This window comes from Wolffia australiana, chromosome 11 (genome assembly GCF_029677425.1).
Source record: "Wolffia australiana isolate 7733 chromosome 11, ASM2967742v1".
NCBI classification, from domain to species: Eukaryota; Viridiplantae; Streptophyta; class Magnoliopsida; order Alismatales; family Araceae; genus Wolffia; species Wolffia australiana.
In genome coordinates this window covers 707,938-725,067 of record NC_135845.1, presented here as the reverse complement: position 1 = coordinate 725,067, position 17,130 = coordinate 707,938, and the positions used below count along the sequence as shown (strand labels likewise).

The following is a 17,130-nucleotide window of genomic DNA, read 5'->3' as shown; positions in this document are numbered from 1 at the left end:
AATTTTGTAGTTCCTTATGGCTCTTTAATATGTCCTCCAAAAAATTTGTTTCATCGCATCATAATTCTTTTTAATAATTGTATGTTGGCTTTGTCTCTTTGCACAACATGCACAAGTAATAGCCGGATTCTTATTAGTTGTACCATTAGTAGTATTATCATCAACATTTACTCATATTAGTTTTTGTGCTCAATTTCATTGAAAATTGGAGTACCTTTAATATCTCCCATGTTACTTTATTTTCAAGGTTCCTCCACGGCTGTCAATGTTCATTAATGTGGGACTAGCAATTATTTTTTTTATGTTACTTTACATGTCTCTTATCATCGTTATCTCGCAATGTATATTTTCCTCCCTTCGATCCAAATTCAGTTTCTTTTTCACCTTCCGAAGTGGCCTATGATAGTAGTGTCTATATCGGTGATCTGAGAAATACCATGTAAGTTTGAGACTATCAAACTATTGATACAAAAATAAAAATTTTGATGTGACATGCACTTTGATCATGCTATCTCAGATTATGCAGATTCTATTAACATTTGACACTACGATCACAATTTACCTCCTCATAATCATATTATTGTAGATATGATCTGATTCATACCCTAATCAGAATCAAATTCTGACAAAGTTGGACTTCATTGTATCAAATTCTGACTACGGTAACTCTAATCAGAATTCAGATCGTTATAACTCCCAAGCTCATCAGAATCAAATTTGAATCAACCTGATCTGAATCAAATTCTAAAAAATGGAAAAAATATTCATAATCTGACTATGATTAGCTCATGTCTATAATCAGGTTAGTTTCCTTATGTGAGTCCATTTCTGACCTTTGCCTTTGATTGTATTTTCAAATACCAAATATCTTAATAAGAAAGCGAATATGTACTACTATTTTTATTCATTTAAGTTCAAATTCATTTTTGTGGTTCTGAAGATTATTGTGGCATGTTCAATAATCACTTGATCCAGGTCAAACTAGATTTGACAAAGATATAGATTACACTGTGAAAGGATCAGTGTAATTATTTGAAAGAATATATATGTAACCTAGATACATGATGGAAAAAAGATAACATTCATATGTTATAGGAATAAATAGAACATTGTAAATAAATTATGGATATAATAAAATATAGCTAGTTCAAGTGATCAAATAGCAATATTAACTTCAACATGTAGATGAATTCTCACCAGCATTAATCAAGATGAAGCAGCAATCAAGGAAGGATTCCCCAATTGAGGAAGCATCATGCAGTGACGATTTGTCTAAGCCTGATCCAATAGCACTTGAAACTAAGAAAAGGAATAAGGGGTCAAAACTGTTTTACACAAATAAGGCAAAAAATAGTAAAGCATTGCTTCTCATCTACACCTAGTCAACACTGAGGAAGAAGCAATCAAAAGGCTGCCTAGTCAATGAAATATATCATGATGCAGATTTGTTCAAGGCTCCTTCAACAAGGGAGAGATTCAGTAGAGAATATGAGCCGTTAGAGAGAATTGACAGAATCGAATGCTGCTTTTGGATTTTCACTCCTTTCAGGTTTTAATTTAACATTTTGTTACAGAACCAACAGCATCTTTTGCAAATTTTTACCAATGTGTTTGTATTAAATTGACTTTGTATATCTTCGTTTGTATGTCTGTGAGTGAAAGAGCATGGACCTTCACCTTCCATATTTAAAAATCACATACTTCTGTACCTCACAAAATCCATAGCGCGATCAAGTCACATAATGCAAAGTGATTCAATGCAAATATAGTGTCTACATGATATGATGCTCTTACTCCAATGGTGATGACATATGAGTCCAAAGGACAATATTGATGTACCGCATGAAATAAAAAAACTGTCTCATTAAATGAGACAGACCATTGGTCAATTTTTTGTTTTCTAATAAGTTTTTATCAAATTTTGTTTAATAATTGAATTTTTATCACTAGAAAAAAATTTAGCGCATGGAGGTGTTGGTTCATACTTTTACGAGTACGCCAAGAGGGGGTGAATTATAAATCTAATTAGAAAATATTCAAGTGATTTTTACGAACAAAAATATAGGGTGGCTTTTTCAAGTGAATATGCAACTACAGAGACATTTTCTCAGGTTAGGAAAATATGAAGACACATCCAGAGATGAAACGCATCTCTTATGTCTCATCATTTGTATTTATTTTTCATAGGCATGCGCAAAGAACAAGTGGGGTACCACATACTGGATGCATCTAATTTCTGTCATTACTGTAGTCTGTAGCCATGGAAGTGCGTGTGGGGTCTCTGGAGTAGTGGACGTTGCATGGCACGGACAAATAGGCTTTCGACGTATTTATGACGTATTAAGAGAGAGAGAGGGTAGAGAGAGAGAAAAAGAGATGCAATGAGAGACAGTGTAGGGAGAGAGGAAGATAGACACAGAGAGGGGGGACGTGAGACAGAGAAAAGAGATAGATCCAGAAAGAGAGAGAGGGAGAGCGGGAGAGAGAGATAGAGATAGAGATAGATGGATATAGAGAGATAGATAGATAGATGGATAGAGATATATAGATAGATGGCTAGATAGATATAGAGAGCGAGAGGGAGAGGGGGAGAGAGATGAGATGGAGAGAGAGAGGGGAGAGACAAAGAGAGAGAGGGGAGAGTCAGAGACAGAGAGAGAGAGAGAGGAGAGAGAACGAGAGAGAGAGTGTTCTATTGCAGTTGCTATATTTTTCCCATCCCAGCCGGTTTTTTGTCCCTATCTGTATCGTTAACTCGTTCCCTGTGATGTCGGCGCCTCTTCTCTCTCTCATACAGTAATTCAAATGTTTAACACAACTCTCTAACTTCATCCCATTTATCTCTCTCTCTATCTCTCTCTCTCTCTCTCTCTCTCTCTCTCTCTTCCGCTTCACTTTCCATGCCTTCTCTCTTCCTCTGGCCTCCTTTTTATCTCTCTTTCCTCTCTCTTCAGTCTCCACCCTCGTTCCTTCTCTTTTCATTCTTATATTCCTTCTCTATAATATAATAATTCAATCAGTAATCAACATCGTGAACTATGAATAAATACCCAATTCTAGAGGAAAATGCTGAAGTTGAGGCCGCCCAATCAATCTTTCTTATCGGCGTATCTTCATTGGAAGAGTGAGTTTTACCTTGGCTTTAACGTTTCTTCGCAACTCTGGAAACAAAGAGGGAGAGAGGAAATGAGAAAGAGAGGGGGAGAGAAAGAGAGAGAAGAGAGAGAGGGAGAGAGAGAGAGAAAGAGGGAGAGAAAGAGAGAGGGAGAGAGAGAGAGAGAGAAAGAGGGAGAGAGGGAGAGAGGAAGAGGGAGAAAGGGAGAGAGAAAGAGGGGGAGAGAGAGAGGAAGGGGGGGAGATAGAGGGAGGGAGAAAGTGAGAGAAAGAGTGAGAGAGAGGGGGGAGAGAGAAAGGGAGGAAGATAGAGGGAGAGAGAGAGAAAGAGGGATAAAAGAGGAAGAAAGAGGGATAAAAAAGGAACAAAGAGGGAGAAAAAGAGAGGGGAGAGAGAGAGAGAGAGAGAGAGAGAGAAATTTCGTCTCTCTAAACCCAAAATAGATAAACATACTTGATAAGACCTCGAAGTCCTCTCTCCATCCCCTGGCAGCAGCAGAGTTTCTTCAGAGGTAGGCTGTTATACGATATGTGTAAGGGGTTGAAAATGCGATAGACAGATATATAGAGATAGATTGACAGATAGAGATATGTGTACGTAGATGGACAGACAGATTGACGGTTGATCGATAGATTGGTAGGTAATAGAAAGACAGGCAGAAAGATGTATATTTGTTGGCAGACAGACAGACGGGCAGCTGGATAGATAAACATACTCCGACAGCGAGAGGGAGAAAGAGGGGGGAGGGGAGAGAGAGGAAATGGAGAAAACGGTAAAGTGAGGAAGAGAGAAAGAGAAAGAAAGAGGGAGAAGTAGAGAGTAAGAGAGAGAATTAGAGACAAATAAAAAAAGAGAGTAAGAGAGAAAAAAGAGTGTAGGAGAGAGAAGGAGAGAGAAATTGAGAGAAATAGAGACTAGAGAGAGAGAGAGTGAGAAAGAGAGCGAAATTGAGAGAAATAGAGGGAGCGTGAGAAAGAGAGCGAAATTGAGAGAAATAGAGAGAGTGAGAAAGAGAGCGAAATTGAGAGAAATAGAGGGAGCGTGAGAAAGAGAGCGAAATTGAGAGAAATAGAGGGAGCGTGAGAAAGAGAGCGAAATTGAGAGAAATAGAGGGAGCGTGAGAAAGAGAGCGAAATTGAGAGAAATAGAGAGAGTGAGAAAGAGAGCGAAATTGAGAGAAATAGAGGGAGCGTGAGAAAGAGAGCGAAATTGAGAGAAATAGAGAGAGTGAGAAAGAGAGCGTAATTGAGAGAAATAAAGAGAGTGAGAAAGTGAGCGAAATTGAGAGAAATAGAGAGAGTGAGAAAGAGAGAGGAGTGACTAAGAGAGTAAGAGAGAAAGAGTGAGAAAGAGAGCGACATTGGGAGAAATAGAGAGAGAGCGAGGAATAGAGAGAAATTGAGAGAAATAGAGAGAAAGAGAGTGAGAATGAGAGCCCAAATTGAGAGAAATAGAGAGAGAGAGAAAGAGAGAGGAGTGAAAAAGAGAGTATGAGAGAGAAGGAAGGAGAAAGATGGATGAGTGAGAAAGAGAGGAGTGAGGAAGAGAGAGGAAGGTTGAACAGGGAGAAAGAGAAAAAAAAAGAAAGAAAATAGAGGAAGAGAGGGGAAGAGAGAGGAAGAGTGAGAACGAGGAGTGAGGAAGAGAGGAAGGATGAAACAAGGAGAAAGAGACAAAAGAGAAAAAAGAGAAAGAAAATAGAGGAAGCAAGGGGAAGAGAGAAGAAGAGAGAAAGCGAGAAAGAGGGAGAAAGAGGGAGAAAGAGAGAAAAGAGAGAGAGAGAGGGAGAACGAGAGAGAAAGAGGAAAAAGAGAGGGATAGAGTGAAAACAGAGAAAGAGAGGGAAAGGGTGAAAATAGAGAAAGAGGGCGAAAGAGTGAAAGAGCGAAAACAAATAGAGAGAGAGAGAGAAAGATAGAGAGAGAGAGAGAAACAGATAGAGCGAGAAAGACAGAAAGAAAGAGAAATAGAGAGAGAGAGAGAGGACGGACCTATCATCTTACGTCAGACTCTTCACGTCGACTGGTTATTGTAGCTGCGATGTCGGTGGGAAAGCAGAGGACCAGTGGGTTCACCACTGGGAGAACAGTGCATTCACGACGCATCCTTCTCGGATTCGCTTGCCAGAAGCCCAGAATTCTCCAGCGTCCTATTTCTTTCTCTTTTCCTCTTTTTACTCGCCGTTTTACGGCAAGTAAACGGACCGCTCAGATCTCCTAGTATGAATCAAACATTTAACCGAAGACACATAACTTACCATGAGCCCATTCAAGTAGATTGGTTGATCGCGATTCACGAGGTGTATTATTTTGAGTCAATTGTTAGGATCTTGTTTCATCATCTTAAGAGTGATGGGTGCTCTTCGAGAAGTTCAACGACACATCTGACTTAATAAACATAATCCTCTTGACAAGATCCTAAGTTATCCCGTCATTTTATTAAGGATGGTCAAGCTCTGCACATTAGTTGCAGTCGAAATCCTGTATTGACTCCATTGAATCATTTTATTGGGATTTATAATGATAGTGAATGATCTTACAATAATACAAATTATTGTCCATGACGGAAATTTGAGCTTCACTCGTGCAGCCGCAACTCTAGTTTCCTGCGGCGAACTCGCAGTTGAAGCTCCCTAGGCTCAACCGTTTTCTCTCCCTTTCTCTCTCTCTTCCTCTTCCTAACCCTCTCTCTCTCTCCCTCTTCCTCAACCTTAAAGACGAGTTGAAGACTCGCGAGACGAAAGCGGCTGGATAGGATCTTAATCAAGATTAGAGTAGGAATAAAAGACGTCATATAATTATACTCGTTAGAGGTTAGAGTATTAGGATATCATATAAGTTCAACATAGATAGGATTAAACATAATTAGGATTAAACATAGATAGGAATATACGGTCAGGATTAGATCTCGTGTATCCGTTATAATGTAAGGGTCCACGGCACCGATCAACGGTTGTGATCGGTGCACCCAAACGTTATAACGGTTGTGATTTAAAACAATATTTCAAATCTGGGTATACATATACGTTATAGTAGTTACTATATTTAGCTATCTATACACTGTATAAATTGACAACCAATGTTCATAAAGAATTTCAAGGAAATACAACGATCTTGGAGTATTCCTGTGTGTCTTCTCTCTCTCTCTCTCTCTTCTTCTTCTCCTCTCTTTCTTTCTTTCTTCCGTTCTACTTCTTGCGGCGAGATCGAAACTTTTCAAACCTATCTCTCTCTCTCCCTCTTCCTCACCCTATTTCTCTCTCTCTCTCTCCCTCTTCCTCACCCTATCTCTCTCTCCCTCTTCCTCACCCCATCTCTCTCTCTTCCTCTTCCTCACCCCATCTCTCTCTCTCTCCCTCTTCCTCACCCCCTCTCTCTCTCTCCCTCTTCCTCCCCCCCTCTCTCTCTCTCCCTCTCCCCCCCCCTCTCTCTCTCTCTCTCTCTCTCTCTCTCTCTCTCTCTCTCTCTCTCTCTCTTCCTCACCCTATCTCTCTCTCTTCCCCTCTTTCCCTCTATCTTTCCCTCTCTCTCTCTCTGTCCGTCTCTCTCCCCCCCTCTCTCTCCTCTTTCTCTCTCTCCCCTCTCCCCCCATCTCTCACTAGGGATCGGGGATTCGGACAGATCGTTCGAATGTTCGATCGGAACGGGCATTCGAACGAACGAATCCAAACATGGATCTGTCCACTTCAGGTCCGATCCGAACACAATCTGCGCATCTGTTCAGATTGGATTGTTCGAATAAGATGGCTGTTCGGATCGAATGTTCGAATTAGATCTGATTCGAACACGTTGTTCGAATCTGATCGAATCGAATGTTTGAATTCGACGGCGCCAGCGGCCACCAACGCTGGCCAGCGGTGGCCAGCGGCGGCCAGCGGCGGGCAGTAGCCGCCCAGCTCCGGCCAGCGACCGCCAGCGCCAGCCAGTGGAGGCTAGCAGCCGGCCAGCGCTCGCCAACCCAGGCCAGCAACGGCCAGCGGCCGCCCAGCGCTAGCCAGCGGCCGCCCAGCGCTAGCCAGCGGCCGCCCAGCGCTAGCCAGCGGCCAGTGGCTGCCAGTGGCCTGCGGCGGCCAACAGCCCGCCAGCGGCTGCAACCCAGGCCAGCGGCGGCCAGCACCGGCCAACGGCCGCCAGCTCCAGCCAGCAGCTGCCAGCGACGACCAGCGGATGCCAGCGCTGCCAGTGCCGGTCAGCGGACGCCAGCGACCGCCAGCGGCGGCCGGCCAATGACCTCCAGCGACGCCAGCAGATGCCAGCGGCCGCCACCGACCACCAGCGGCCGCCAGAGAGAAAGTCGTTGGCGGTCACTGCCACCGCTGGCCATTTGTTCGAAATTGTTCGAACTTGTTTGAACAAGGTCGAACAGATGGCAATCGAACACGAACGAACCAAATTGTTCACTCAATACTTTTGATCGAACATGAACAAAGGGTCTGTTCGATCGAAAGATTAGAACAGATTGCTCGAATCGGAAGTTGTTCGTTCGAATCTGTTGATCAAGATTCAAACGACCCGATCCGATCCGATCCGATCCTGATGCCTATCTCTCTCTGTCCCTATCTAGTATCTATCTCATTCTCTCTTTCTCTCTCTTTATCCTTCTCTACCTCCATCTCATTCTCTCCCTCTCTATATCATTCTATCTCTCTCTTTATACCTTTCTATCTCATTCTCTGTCTCTTTATACCTATCTATATCATTTTATCTCTCTCTTTATCCCTTTCTATCTGATTCTCTCTCTCTCTCATCCCTCTCTATCTCATTCTCTGTCTCTCTTTTCCCTCTCTATCTCATTCTCTCTCTCTTATCACTCTCTATCTCATTCTCTCTCTCTCTCTCTTATCACTCTCTACCTCATTCTCTCTCTGTTTATTCTTACTTATCACTCTCTACCTCATTCTCTCTCTGTTTATTCTTACTTATCACTCTCTACCTCATTCTCTCTCTGTGTATTCTTCTCTATCTCATCCTCCCTCTCTCATTTTATCCCTCTCTATCTCGTTCTCTGTCTCTCTTTTCCCTCTCTATCTCATTCTCTCTCTTATCACTCCCTATCTCATTCTCTCTCTGTTTATTCTTCTCTATCTCATTCTCCCTCTCTCATTTTATCCCTCTCTATCTCATTCTCCGTCTCTCTTTTCCCTCTCTATCTCATTCTCCCTCTCTCATTTTATCCCTCTCTATCTCGTTCTCCCTCTCTCATTTTATCCCTCTCTATCTCGTTCTCCCTCTCTCATTTTATCCCTCTCTATCTCATTCTCTCTCTCTTATCCCTCTCTATCTCCCTCTCTCTCTCCCTCACTATCTCTCTCTACCTCTTTATCCCGCTCTATCTCATCCTCTCTCTCTCTTTACCCCGATCTCACTTTTTCATTGTCTCTCTTTTTAGCCCTCTTTCTCTCTCTACCATTTTATCCCTCTCTCCCTTTATCTCTCTCCCTCTCTCTTTATCCCTCTCTATCTCTCTCTTCCTCTTTATCCCTATCTCCCTTTCTCAGTGTCTCTCTCTCTTTATCCCTCTCTATCTCTCTCTACCTCTTTATCCCTCTCTCCCTTTCTCAATCTCTCTCTCTCTCCCTATCTCTCTCTCTACCTCTTTATCCCTCTCTCCCTTCCTCATTCTCTCTCTCCTTCTCCCTATCTCCCTTCCTCGTTCTCTCTCTCTCTCTTTCTCCCTCTCTCCCCTTCTCATTCTCTCTCTCTCTCTGTGTATCCCTCTCTCTCTCTCCCTCTTCATCCCTCTCGCTCTTTCTCATTCTCTCTCTCTCTCTCTATCCCTCTCTATATCTCTCTCTACCTCTTTATCCCTCTCTCCCTTTCTCATTCTCTCTCTCCTTCTCTATATCCCTCTCTATTTCATTCTCTCTCTCTCTCTCTCTCTCTCTCCCCCCCCGCCCTCTTCCCTCTCTCTTTCTCTCTTCTTACCCTTCTGGCGCTGTCCCCCACCCACGCGGCCACGCCCTCTATCTCTGCCTAACATCTCTCCTAGTTATTCTCCTGTTACCCCGTCCTCACTCCGTGCTCGTTCGTCTTTCGGTGTCACCGCCACGCTCTATGTTCGCCCTCCGAGAAGCACCTCTCTTCTTTGCCCAACTTCTCTCGCTCTTCCCCTCGATCTTCTCCCCATTCTCCATGGACTCTGCGAGGCCATCAGAAGAGCTGCCGGAGATCAACCTAGAGAGAGAAAAAAGAGTAGAGAGAGAGAAGAGAGAAGAGCTGTGCAAGACGCCCACAAGAACAGAAGAGAAAGAGAGAGTTTTTCAGTGTCCGCCGGCGCCGAGGAAGAGGCCGGCGGTGAAGAGGAAGAGAGACGAGGCTGTTCTGAGCTTCTTCGCCGTGCCTGCTGATCTGAACGAGGTTTTTGTCCCTCTATCACAGAAGGCGAGGAGGTTGATTCAAGCAGTCTGAACAGAAGAGACTGTGATTTCTTCGACCGGTTAGTAAATAACTCTACTGATTTTTCTCTCCGAGCTTGTCTTCTTGATCTCTCTCTAATCTACTGTTCTCTTCTCTCTCTCTCGCTCTCTCTTAGACCGTCATGAAGTCAGATGATGCAAGACAGAAGTTAGCCAAAGAGGAGCAAGAACAAGAATGCTAGACATCGTCTTGTGGATACCTCGAGTGAATTTTCACATACTCTCTCCCAATGTCTGTCAAGTCTCTCTCTCTCTCTCTCTCTCTCTCTCTCTCTCTCTCTCTCTCTCTATTAGACCACCAATAAGAGAAGCATAGTGCTAGACAGCGCCTCGCGCAAGAGGAGCAGGAACAAGAATGCTGGACCCCATCTTGTGGATACGTCCAGCGATTTTTCAACTTGTTATTTGATAACTGTAGTGATTTTTCTTTCTCTGTGCTCATCTTCTACAGTTGTTTCGGTTCCTCCAAGTCCTCGAGAGGGTGGCGGAGGAACGCGTCTCTCCCTCTCTCTTTCTCTCTCTTGTTTCTTTCTGACTCTCCCAAAGAGTCTCCCTCCGTCTCTTTCTTTCACTCTCTCACAAACTTTCTCTCTCTCTCTCTCTCTCTCTCTCTCTATCTATCTATCTATCTTTCTTTCGCTTTGTTTCACTATTTCTCTCTATATCTTTCTCTGTTTCTCCCTCTCTCTCTCCCCTATTTTTCTCTATCTCTATCTATTTCTCTCTTTTTCTTTATCACTTTCCCACTCGCTCTCTATTTCTTTATATCATTCTCTGTCTCTCTGTCTCTCTCTATTTATCTCTCTCTTTCTCTCTCTATTTCTCTATTTCTCTATTTCTCTATCTCTTCAATGTCTATATTTCTCTTTATCATTCTCTCTCTATTTCTCTATTTCTCTATCTCTTCTATCTCTAGATTTCTCTTTATCATTCTCTCTCTACTTCTCTTTCTTCTATCGTTATATTTATGTTTATCATTCTCTCTCTATTTCTCTCTCTTCTATCTCTATATTTCTGTTTATCATTCTCTCTCTATTTCTCTATTTCCCTATCTTTTCTATCTCTATATTTCTCTTTATCATTCTCTCTTTCTCTATTTCTCTTGCTCTTTCTCTATCTCTCTCTCCATCTCTCTCTCTCTCTCTCTTTCTCTTTTCTAACTATATATCTATCTATAGCTCTATCCCTCTATCTCTTAAGCCACATGTAGTGAAAATGGTTATAGTGCATGGATGCGGACAAGATGGTTTTTGTGTTTTGGGACGTCTATTGTTTTCCATTCCTGGACGGGATGATTCGGGACGACCCCAAAAAATGGGACATGGGATGAGATGAAAACTGTCCTGAACTGTCCAGTGTCCACATCCCGGGTGTTCATGCACTATAAACATGGTGCAATATTGTCGCTATCCAAAGAGGAACAAGAACAAGAATGCTTGACCTCATCTAGTGCTGAAGAAATCAACAGAAGCTGATATGAAATATTAATGTTCCCTGAATTCTACTTATTAAATTCCTCCACCAGGTCATCTAAGAAATATTTGGGTTTATCTCAAATTTAATCTGTCTAATTTAGGGTGACCCATCTTTGTTAATGGATGCAGCATCTTATACGATTAAAGAAAGACTAGGCAAGGGCAAGATCATCATGGTATAACTAATGTTTAATATAAAATGGTACTCATCTAAATACAGAGGAATATATCAGGTAAAAAGATATTTCTGACATATTTCATGGATCATCTAAGGTGTGACACCAATTTTCATGGGTCATCTTGTGGTTTCTTTGTTGTAAAACTTAGCAATTGATTATCTACACAATTAATCATCTAACTAAAGGATACTGCATTTGTGATTCTTAAGCAGCAGCAGTCTATTTACATTCCATGATTACTAAAATTCAAACTTCTAGTCATTGTCTTAAAAGCCTAGATAGAGATTATTTACAAGAGAATGCGAGTTATTTCCCTGTTACCCTTGACGGACTCCCATGTCATAAGGGCTTGATAGTAATTTCCTTCTTGGTATGTGGAGAAAAGCTGATTAGAATATTCAGTAAAAGTTGAAAAACGAAATAAATGGTAAAAAAAGAGAAAAAGTAACAAATTTGCAGGAAAAGATTTATGGCGTCGCCCGGACTTGAACCGGAGACCTTCAGTGTGTTAGACTGACGTGATAACCAACTACACCACGACACCGTGATGTTATGTTAATTTAGTTATTGTATAAGAAAAATATAAATCTATTCAGATAACTTATGTCATTAGACAAATTTTCTTGGGAAGACCTATGTCATTAGATAATATTAGAGGAAATAATGAGTGGAAATCCGAGTTCTAAGAGCTCTGTTTTAATCTGTTTTCTGAAAAATGTAGTGGCGTCCGAGATCTTGCGTTTTTTATATGAAGACATTCATAATGAAGGAACCTCCTCCACATCCAAGTGAAGCCATTCATGAACTTCGATTGCTTAAAAAATTAAAATTTTCATTCATGAAAAGAAAAAAAAACAGAAACCTCCACACACTAATAATCTCGAGTAGGATTGCATTTAAGTAAGAAAAAGGTTATACATCTGTGGAAGAGATTGAGCACTATGCAGCAAGGGCTCAGCGCAACCCATTACTTTTAAGAAAGAGAGGAATAATTTGCAGTGATAGAGCAAGGTAGAAAAAGGAAGTGGAAAATCTCTGAAGAGAGGAGAGAAAATATTGACTAAAATTTCCAAGGTAAGATTTCTCAAAATCCTTGCTCAATAACCAGAAGCAGAATTTTACCCCCAGATAATTCCTCAAGATAACTCCAGATTGTTAAGATGCTTGCAATTTCAGTAACCAGTCTCTCACAGCTGACCCTCCAGCAAACAGCCTGCCCACATTCTTCCTGTCTATTTTAAAAGGGCTGCCCAGCTTGAACAACACCCCAGACACCATCTTCTTCACAGGAGACTCTCCCATATTACGGCTGTTCTTTCCAGACCCACAAACTATGATGATATGACGAGGGATGCCAACATCATTCCCCAAGAATCTATCTTTCAGCTCATCGATCAGCTGCAAAACAGCCACAAACGCGGAACCCAAGTGATACCCGTGAAGATCCAGCTTCCCTTCCAAAGAAGACCAGCGCATAGTAGTCTGCAAGAGCGCTCTTGAGCCCACCAGTTCCTTTACAATCATCCCTTCTTCTTCTTCTTCTTCTTCTTGATCGCCTCCGAGCTTCAGCATCAGAGCCTCGAGAGAGACCGGACGGCTCTGATCATCCCCCATCAGCAGAGCCGACAGCCCGGGGCAGGAATTCAGCGCAGAATTACAAGTGCGGATCGAGAAAACTACCCCCAAATCTCTCATCTTCCTCAGCCAATTCAGCACCTCCTTCAACATCCCGTTCTTCCCGTAGCAGGAGAGAACCACGTTGCAGCAGACGGTGTCGAGGGGAACCTTCCCGGAGCCAATCATGGCCTCCATGGCCGACGTCATCCCCATCTCGCCGTAGCACTGAAGAACCAGTCTGTGATGGAAGGGCGACGGCGACTCCATCTGGGTCAGCACTTGTTGAGCTTCCGCGGGAGAACCCAGAAGACAAAACGCCTTGATCATGCACTCATCATCGCTTCTCCTATCGCGAGGGAGAAGGAAGATGCTCTCTCGCATCCCTCTTCTGGCGAAGGCCTCGATCAGGCGGCAGTACAAGGCGTGGATTTCCTCGGGTCGGGAATTGAGCCTGGACTCGGCGTCGGAGAGCAAGGACTGGGCGTCTGCGGAGAGACCCATCTCGTGCAAGAAGGGGACGAGGTCGGGGGCGAGCTGGGGGCTCCGTTGGGGGAAGTGGGGAGAGGCGGCGAGCTGGCGGTAGAGGGAGAGCGCGGCGAGGCGAGAGAGAGAAGAGGAGTGGGAGAGGGAGAGAGAGATTAGGTGGGAGAGGGCGCCGGCGTGGGCGGATTTGGGGCAGGAGGCGAGGAATTTGCGCGCTCGGCGGTCCAGGGAGGAAGAAGAAGAAGAAGAAGAAGAAGAAGAAGAAGAAGAAGAAGAAGAAGAAGAAGATGAAGAAGAAGAAGAAGACGGGGAATGAGGAGGGTCGATGGTGGTGGAAATGGAGGCGAGGGAGGAGAGGAAGCGCTCGGCGTGCTTCCTGCCGGGCTTGGAACGATCGCCGGCGACGACGATGGCCGCGGAGAGTGCCGGCCCGAGCCCAAGGCCAAGCCCAAGCCCAAGAGATGGCATTCCTCTAGGCCTATACTCCTCGGGGAGGAAGAAAGGAGACTCCTTTTATTTACTCCTTGGACGTCTTCTCAAGTACTCTACAATCTCTCTCTCTCTCTCTCTCTCTCTCTCTCTCTCTCTCTCTCTCTCTCTCTCTCTCTCTCTCTCTTCTCTCTCTCCCTCTCTCTCTCTTTCTCTCTCTCTGTGTCTCTCTCTCTACAATCTCTCTCTCTCTCTCTCTCTCTCTCTCTCTCTCTCTTTCTCTCTCTCTCTCTACAATCTCTCTCTCTCTCTCTCTCTCTCTCTCTCTGTCTCTCTCTGTCTCTCTACAATCTCTCTCTCTATACAATCTCTCTCTCTCTCTCTCTCTCTCTCTCTCTCGCTCTGTGTCTCTCTTTACTAATGGATGGTAATGATGAATCAACTGTTTTAGGGATAGAACTAGATTGAGAAAATAAATCGTCTACCTCAGTTTCTTCATTAGGAATTGTTTTAATGTTGTCCTCAAAGTATAAATTTCTGCTATCAGAAATATCTAAACTAAGGGACACAATCTTATCTTCTTTTTTAAGGATTACCTCTCCTGCCTCAATATCAATCATAGCTCTAGCTGTTTTCAAGAAAGATCTACCAAAAACTAAGGGTGTTTTCTTTGAATTTCCTTCAGATCTGAATCGAAACCCCTCTATATCAATGCAAATATTGGAGATTTTTTTCTAGAAGCTATCTGTACTCCATCATCAGAAGAGGGCATTACTTTTCCTATAGGGTGTCTCTCAAAAAAAGAAGAAGGTATGATATTCATATTGGAACCAAGATCTATAACTACATTCTTGAATTTTGTTCCTCCAATTTCACATGTTATTTTAAATTCTCTTTGTTCCAACGGCTTTATATAAGTCCCTCCTCCTAGGAGGTTTCCTACAGGTTTTTCTAATGTGATTTAAGGGTTGTGGAGTGATGGCTCATCTACTTTATCTCCTAATTTTACTAATCATCCACTATTTTCTTTGCTTATTATGTCACCTATAGATCCTTGACATCTATCATTCTCTATTTTTGTAATTCTTTCATTGAACTCCATCTTATGATCCATCACTTGAGATAACATGGAAATCATAGTTTGGACAGCCAGAAATATTTGAGAATGATCAGGGATAGGAGCACTCAAAGGTAATTCCTTCGTTATTGGAGAACTTGATCTAGTAGGGATATTAGTAGTGGTGGTATCAAGTTGGAAGCTACTACTAGTAGGGATATGAACACTCGCATCTATGATTTTAGTGGAAGAACTTATACCTTGACTTATGGCTTTACGAGGTGGTGACTTCTGATATCTAGGATAATCTAGAGGATCCAAACTGAAAATTAGGGTTTTCAAAAGATTCAATTTTTCCTTCTTCAAAACCCTTCAAATTTTCCCTAGGATCATCTCTATGATTTGCTGCTCCATGATTCCTATAAGAGTTTTCATTAAGTTAAAGGTATTCTTCAAAACTTGGTGGCTCATAAAATTCTCTAAGCTTCTTACGAGCAGGATTTCCATGGGAATCTAACGGATATTCAGAATAATTTAAACAGTTATTCAATTCCATCATTTCCCTAATCGTTGGACGATGCATACCTTGTCCTTGGATTGTGTTGCTTGTCGAACTTCTATTATGTTCCATTTTCTCCTCTGAGATAGTATTCCTTTTCTCAATGGATGCCTAGAAGTTCCAACAGCGATGGTTACCTTCCTTTGAAACACAACCACTCAAGAACAAGGTTAGTTCACTTTAGTTCAATCAATAATAAAGTATACAAATCTCTGATAATTTTTTTTTATTATTATTAAATCCAATCTCTTATAGTTTGTTTTGAGGACGAGTGATGTCGGACGTCGTCAATGGCATCGTCCGATGGATAAAATCACTAAGTGTATGTAACTACGTGATGCGATGTGTCATAGGGAATGTACGTGCAGGCCCCGACTCGTGATAAATTGCCAAACTCCAAGTTCCGAAGCAGATGATCGGTGACAGTGACGGTGACCTTTTGACCCCTCGTCAGAGTAACGATGGCGACTACGGCGCCGAACAGAACAAGTCCGTAGGGGCTCACACGCAACGGACGGGCTCGACCCGTGCCTAGGAAGATGCTCAAAGTCGTAGTCTTCTCGATAAGTCACTCTCAGCTATCTAACCCGGCGCGGTGGAGTGCAGTAAAAAATATACTGAAGAAAGTAATGTAACAGACAAGCAAGGGACGGCGTACCTCTTCGGTGATGAGTCATGTCGATGAGATCTCCGTCGGTGTTAGTGCCGATGTGGACTGTAGAGGTAGGAGACGTGACGGAGTCAGCACGGAGTGGCTCAACAGTCAGCCATGGATGGCGCTGGAGCGTCGGCGGAACTAGCCGAGGAGGAAGTCAGAAAGAGCCGTTGTGGCTGCGTCACGATGAATCAACAGAGCAGTGTTCGCAGCGATTGGGAATGACCCATGAATGACCAGAACTGCAAGTGAACGCGTAAGCAGCATCCGGCGGGGAGACATGCTAGCGCGTGGGCAGCGGCTTGCTTCTGGCGCGTGGGCAGTGGCGAACAGCAAGTGCGCGGACGGAGGTAGATGGCGCGCACGTGGGCAATAGCGTCGGCAGCACGTGTGAAGCGTGGGAGATCTGCTGGTTGGGCGCGCAATGGCACCGACGGTGGCTAGCAGAGGATGCAACAAATGTGTGGCCAGCGTTCGGAATTGTGTTGTGCATCAGCAGCGTCCAGTGGATTGACTCGCGGGCGCGTGAGTGTTGACTGCAACAGGAGATCAGGTACACGGGCCAACACCACCAGGGTACGCGCGACAACGGTCAATAGCGGGCTCAAATGATGTCCAATGGTAGGACTATGGACGCACGAGTGTTGACCGCAACGAGAAGGCGGGCGCACGGGCGGCCCTCATCGGAGTCTGCACAGTCAGCGATCAGAGCGACGTCGGGAACGGGCACCCGAACAGCGGCCAGCGAAAGACTTTGCGGGCGGCTGGCCGGTGATTGGGAATGCGAATGTGAGTGGCGGCGAGAAGCAGGTGCTAGAAAAGCGCACGACGTTTGATTCTTGGGTGAGCGTGCGGCTGGCAGCTGATTCACAAGCGCACGATCGACCGCTAAATCGTAGATGCGCGGGCGACATCCTATGACGAATGTAAGGGCAGCGACCCGGAGAGAGAGAGTGCTCAAACGTACCAGCAGTGACCACAGGCGGGAAGGAAAGGACCTTTCTCCTCTCTTCCTTCTCCTTCTTCCCTTTCTTCCTCTTCTTCTCCTTCTTCCTTCTTCTTCTTCTTCCTCCTCCTCCTAGATGAGATCTGAACAGGAGATAGCTTCCACAAACTACAAATTCCAGATCTAAACTGAACGTGGGG

General features: G+C 43.8%; 2 protein-coding genes, 1 long non-coding RNA gene and 1 other non-coding gene across 4 annotated transcripts; 1 reads left to right on the top strand and 3 right to left on the bottom strand.

Annotated features, from left to right (window-relative positions):
* Positions 1 to 1,196: 1,196 nt before the first annotated feature.
* Positions 1,197 to 4,542, bottom strand: LOC144709556 (uncharacterized). The gene is made up of 3 exons (XR_013583061.1): positions 3,569 to 4,542; positions 3,051 to 3,161; positions 1,197 to 1,299 (listed from the first exon to the last, which is right to left on the bottom strand). It is a non-coding gene; the product is annotated as an uncharacterized LOC144709556 (long non-coding RNA).
* A 2,992-nt stretch (positions 4,543 to 7,534) lies between these two features.
* LOC144709540 (uncharacterized) lies at positions 7,535 to 9,969 on the top strand. The gene is made up of 3 exons (XM_078583121.1): positions 7,535 to 7,545; positions 7,616 to 9,550; positions 9,647 to 9,969. Exons 1-2 carry the CDS (start codon positions 7,535 to 7,537, stop codon positions 9,459 to 9,461), a joined length of 1,857 nt encoding a protein of 618 aa, XP_078439247.1. The 3' UTR covers positions 9,462 to 9,550; positions 9,647 to 9,969.
* A 1,685-nt stretch (positions 9,970 to 11,654) lies between these two features.
* TRNAV-AAC (transfer RNA valine (anticodon AAC)) lies at positions 11,655 to 11,728 on the bottom strand. The gene has a single exon. It is a non-coding gene; the product is annotated as a tRNA-Val (tRNA).
* A 323-nt stretch (positions 11,729 to 12,051) lies between these two features.
* LOC144709710 (pentatricopeptide repeat-containing protein At2g17033-like) lies at positions 12,052 to 13,784 on the bottom strand. The gene has a single exon (XM_078583330.1). The coding sequence runs from the start codon at positions 13,750 to 13,752 to the stop codon at positions 12,340 to 12,342; it is 1,413 nt and encodes a 470-aa protein (XP_078439456.1). The 5' UTR covers positions 13,753 to 13,784; the 3' UTR covers positions 12,052 to 12,339.
* Positions 13,785 to 17,130: the final 3,346 nt, after the last annotated feature.

What these genes read in the sequence shown, in the direction of transcription:
- LOC144709710 (XM_078583330.1), bottom strand. Translation starts at nt 13,752, where the DNA reads ATGCCATCTCTTGGGCTTGGGCTTGGCCTTGGGCTCGGGCCGGCACTC.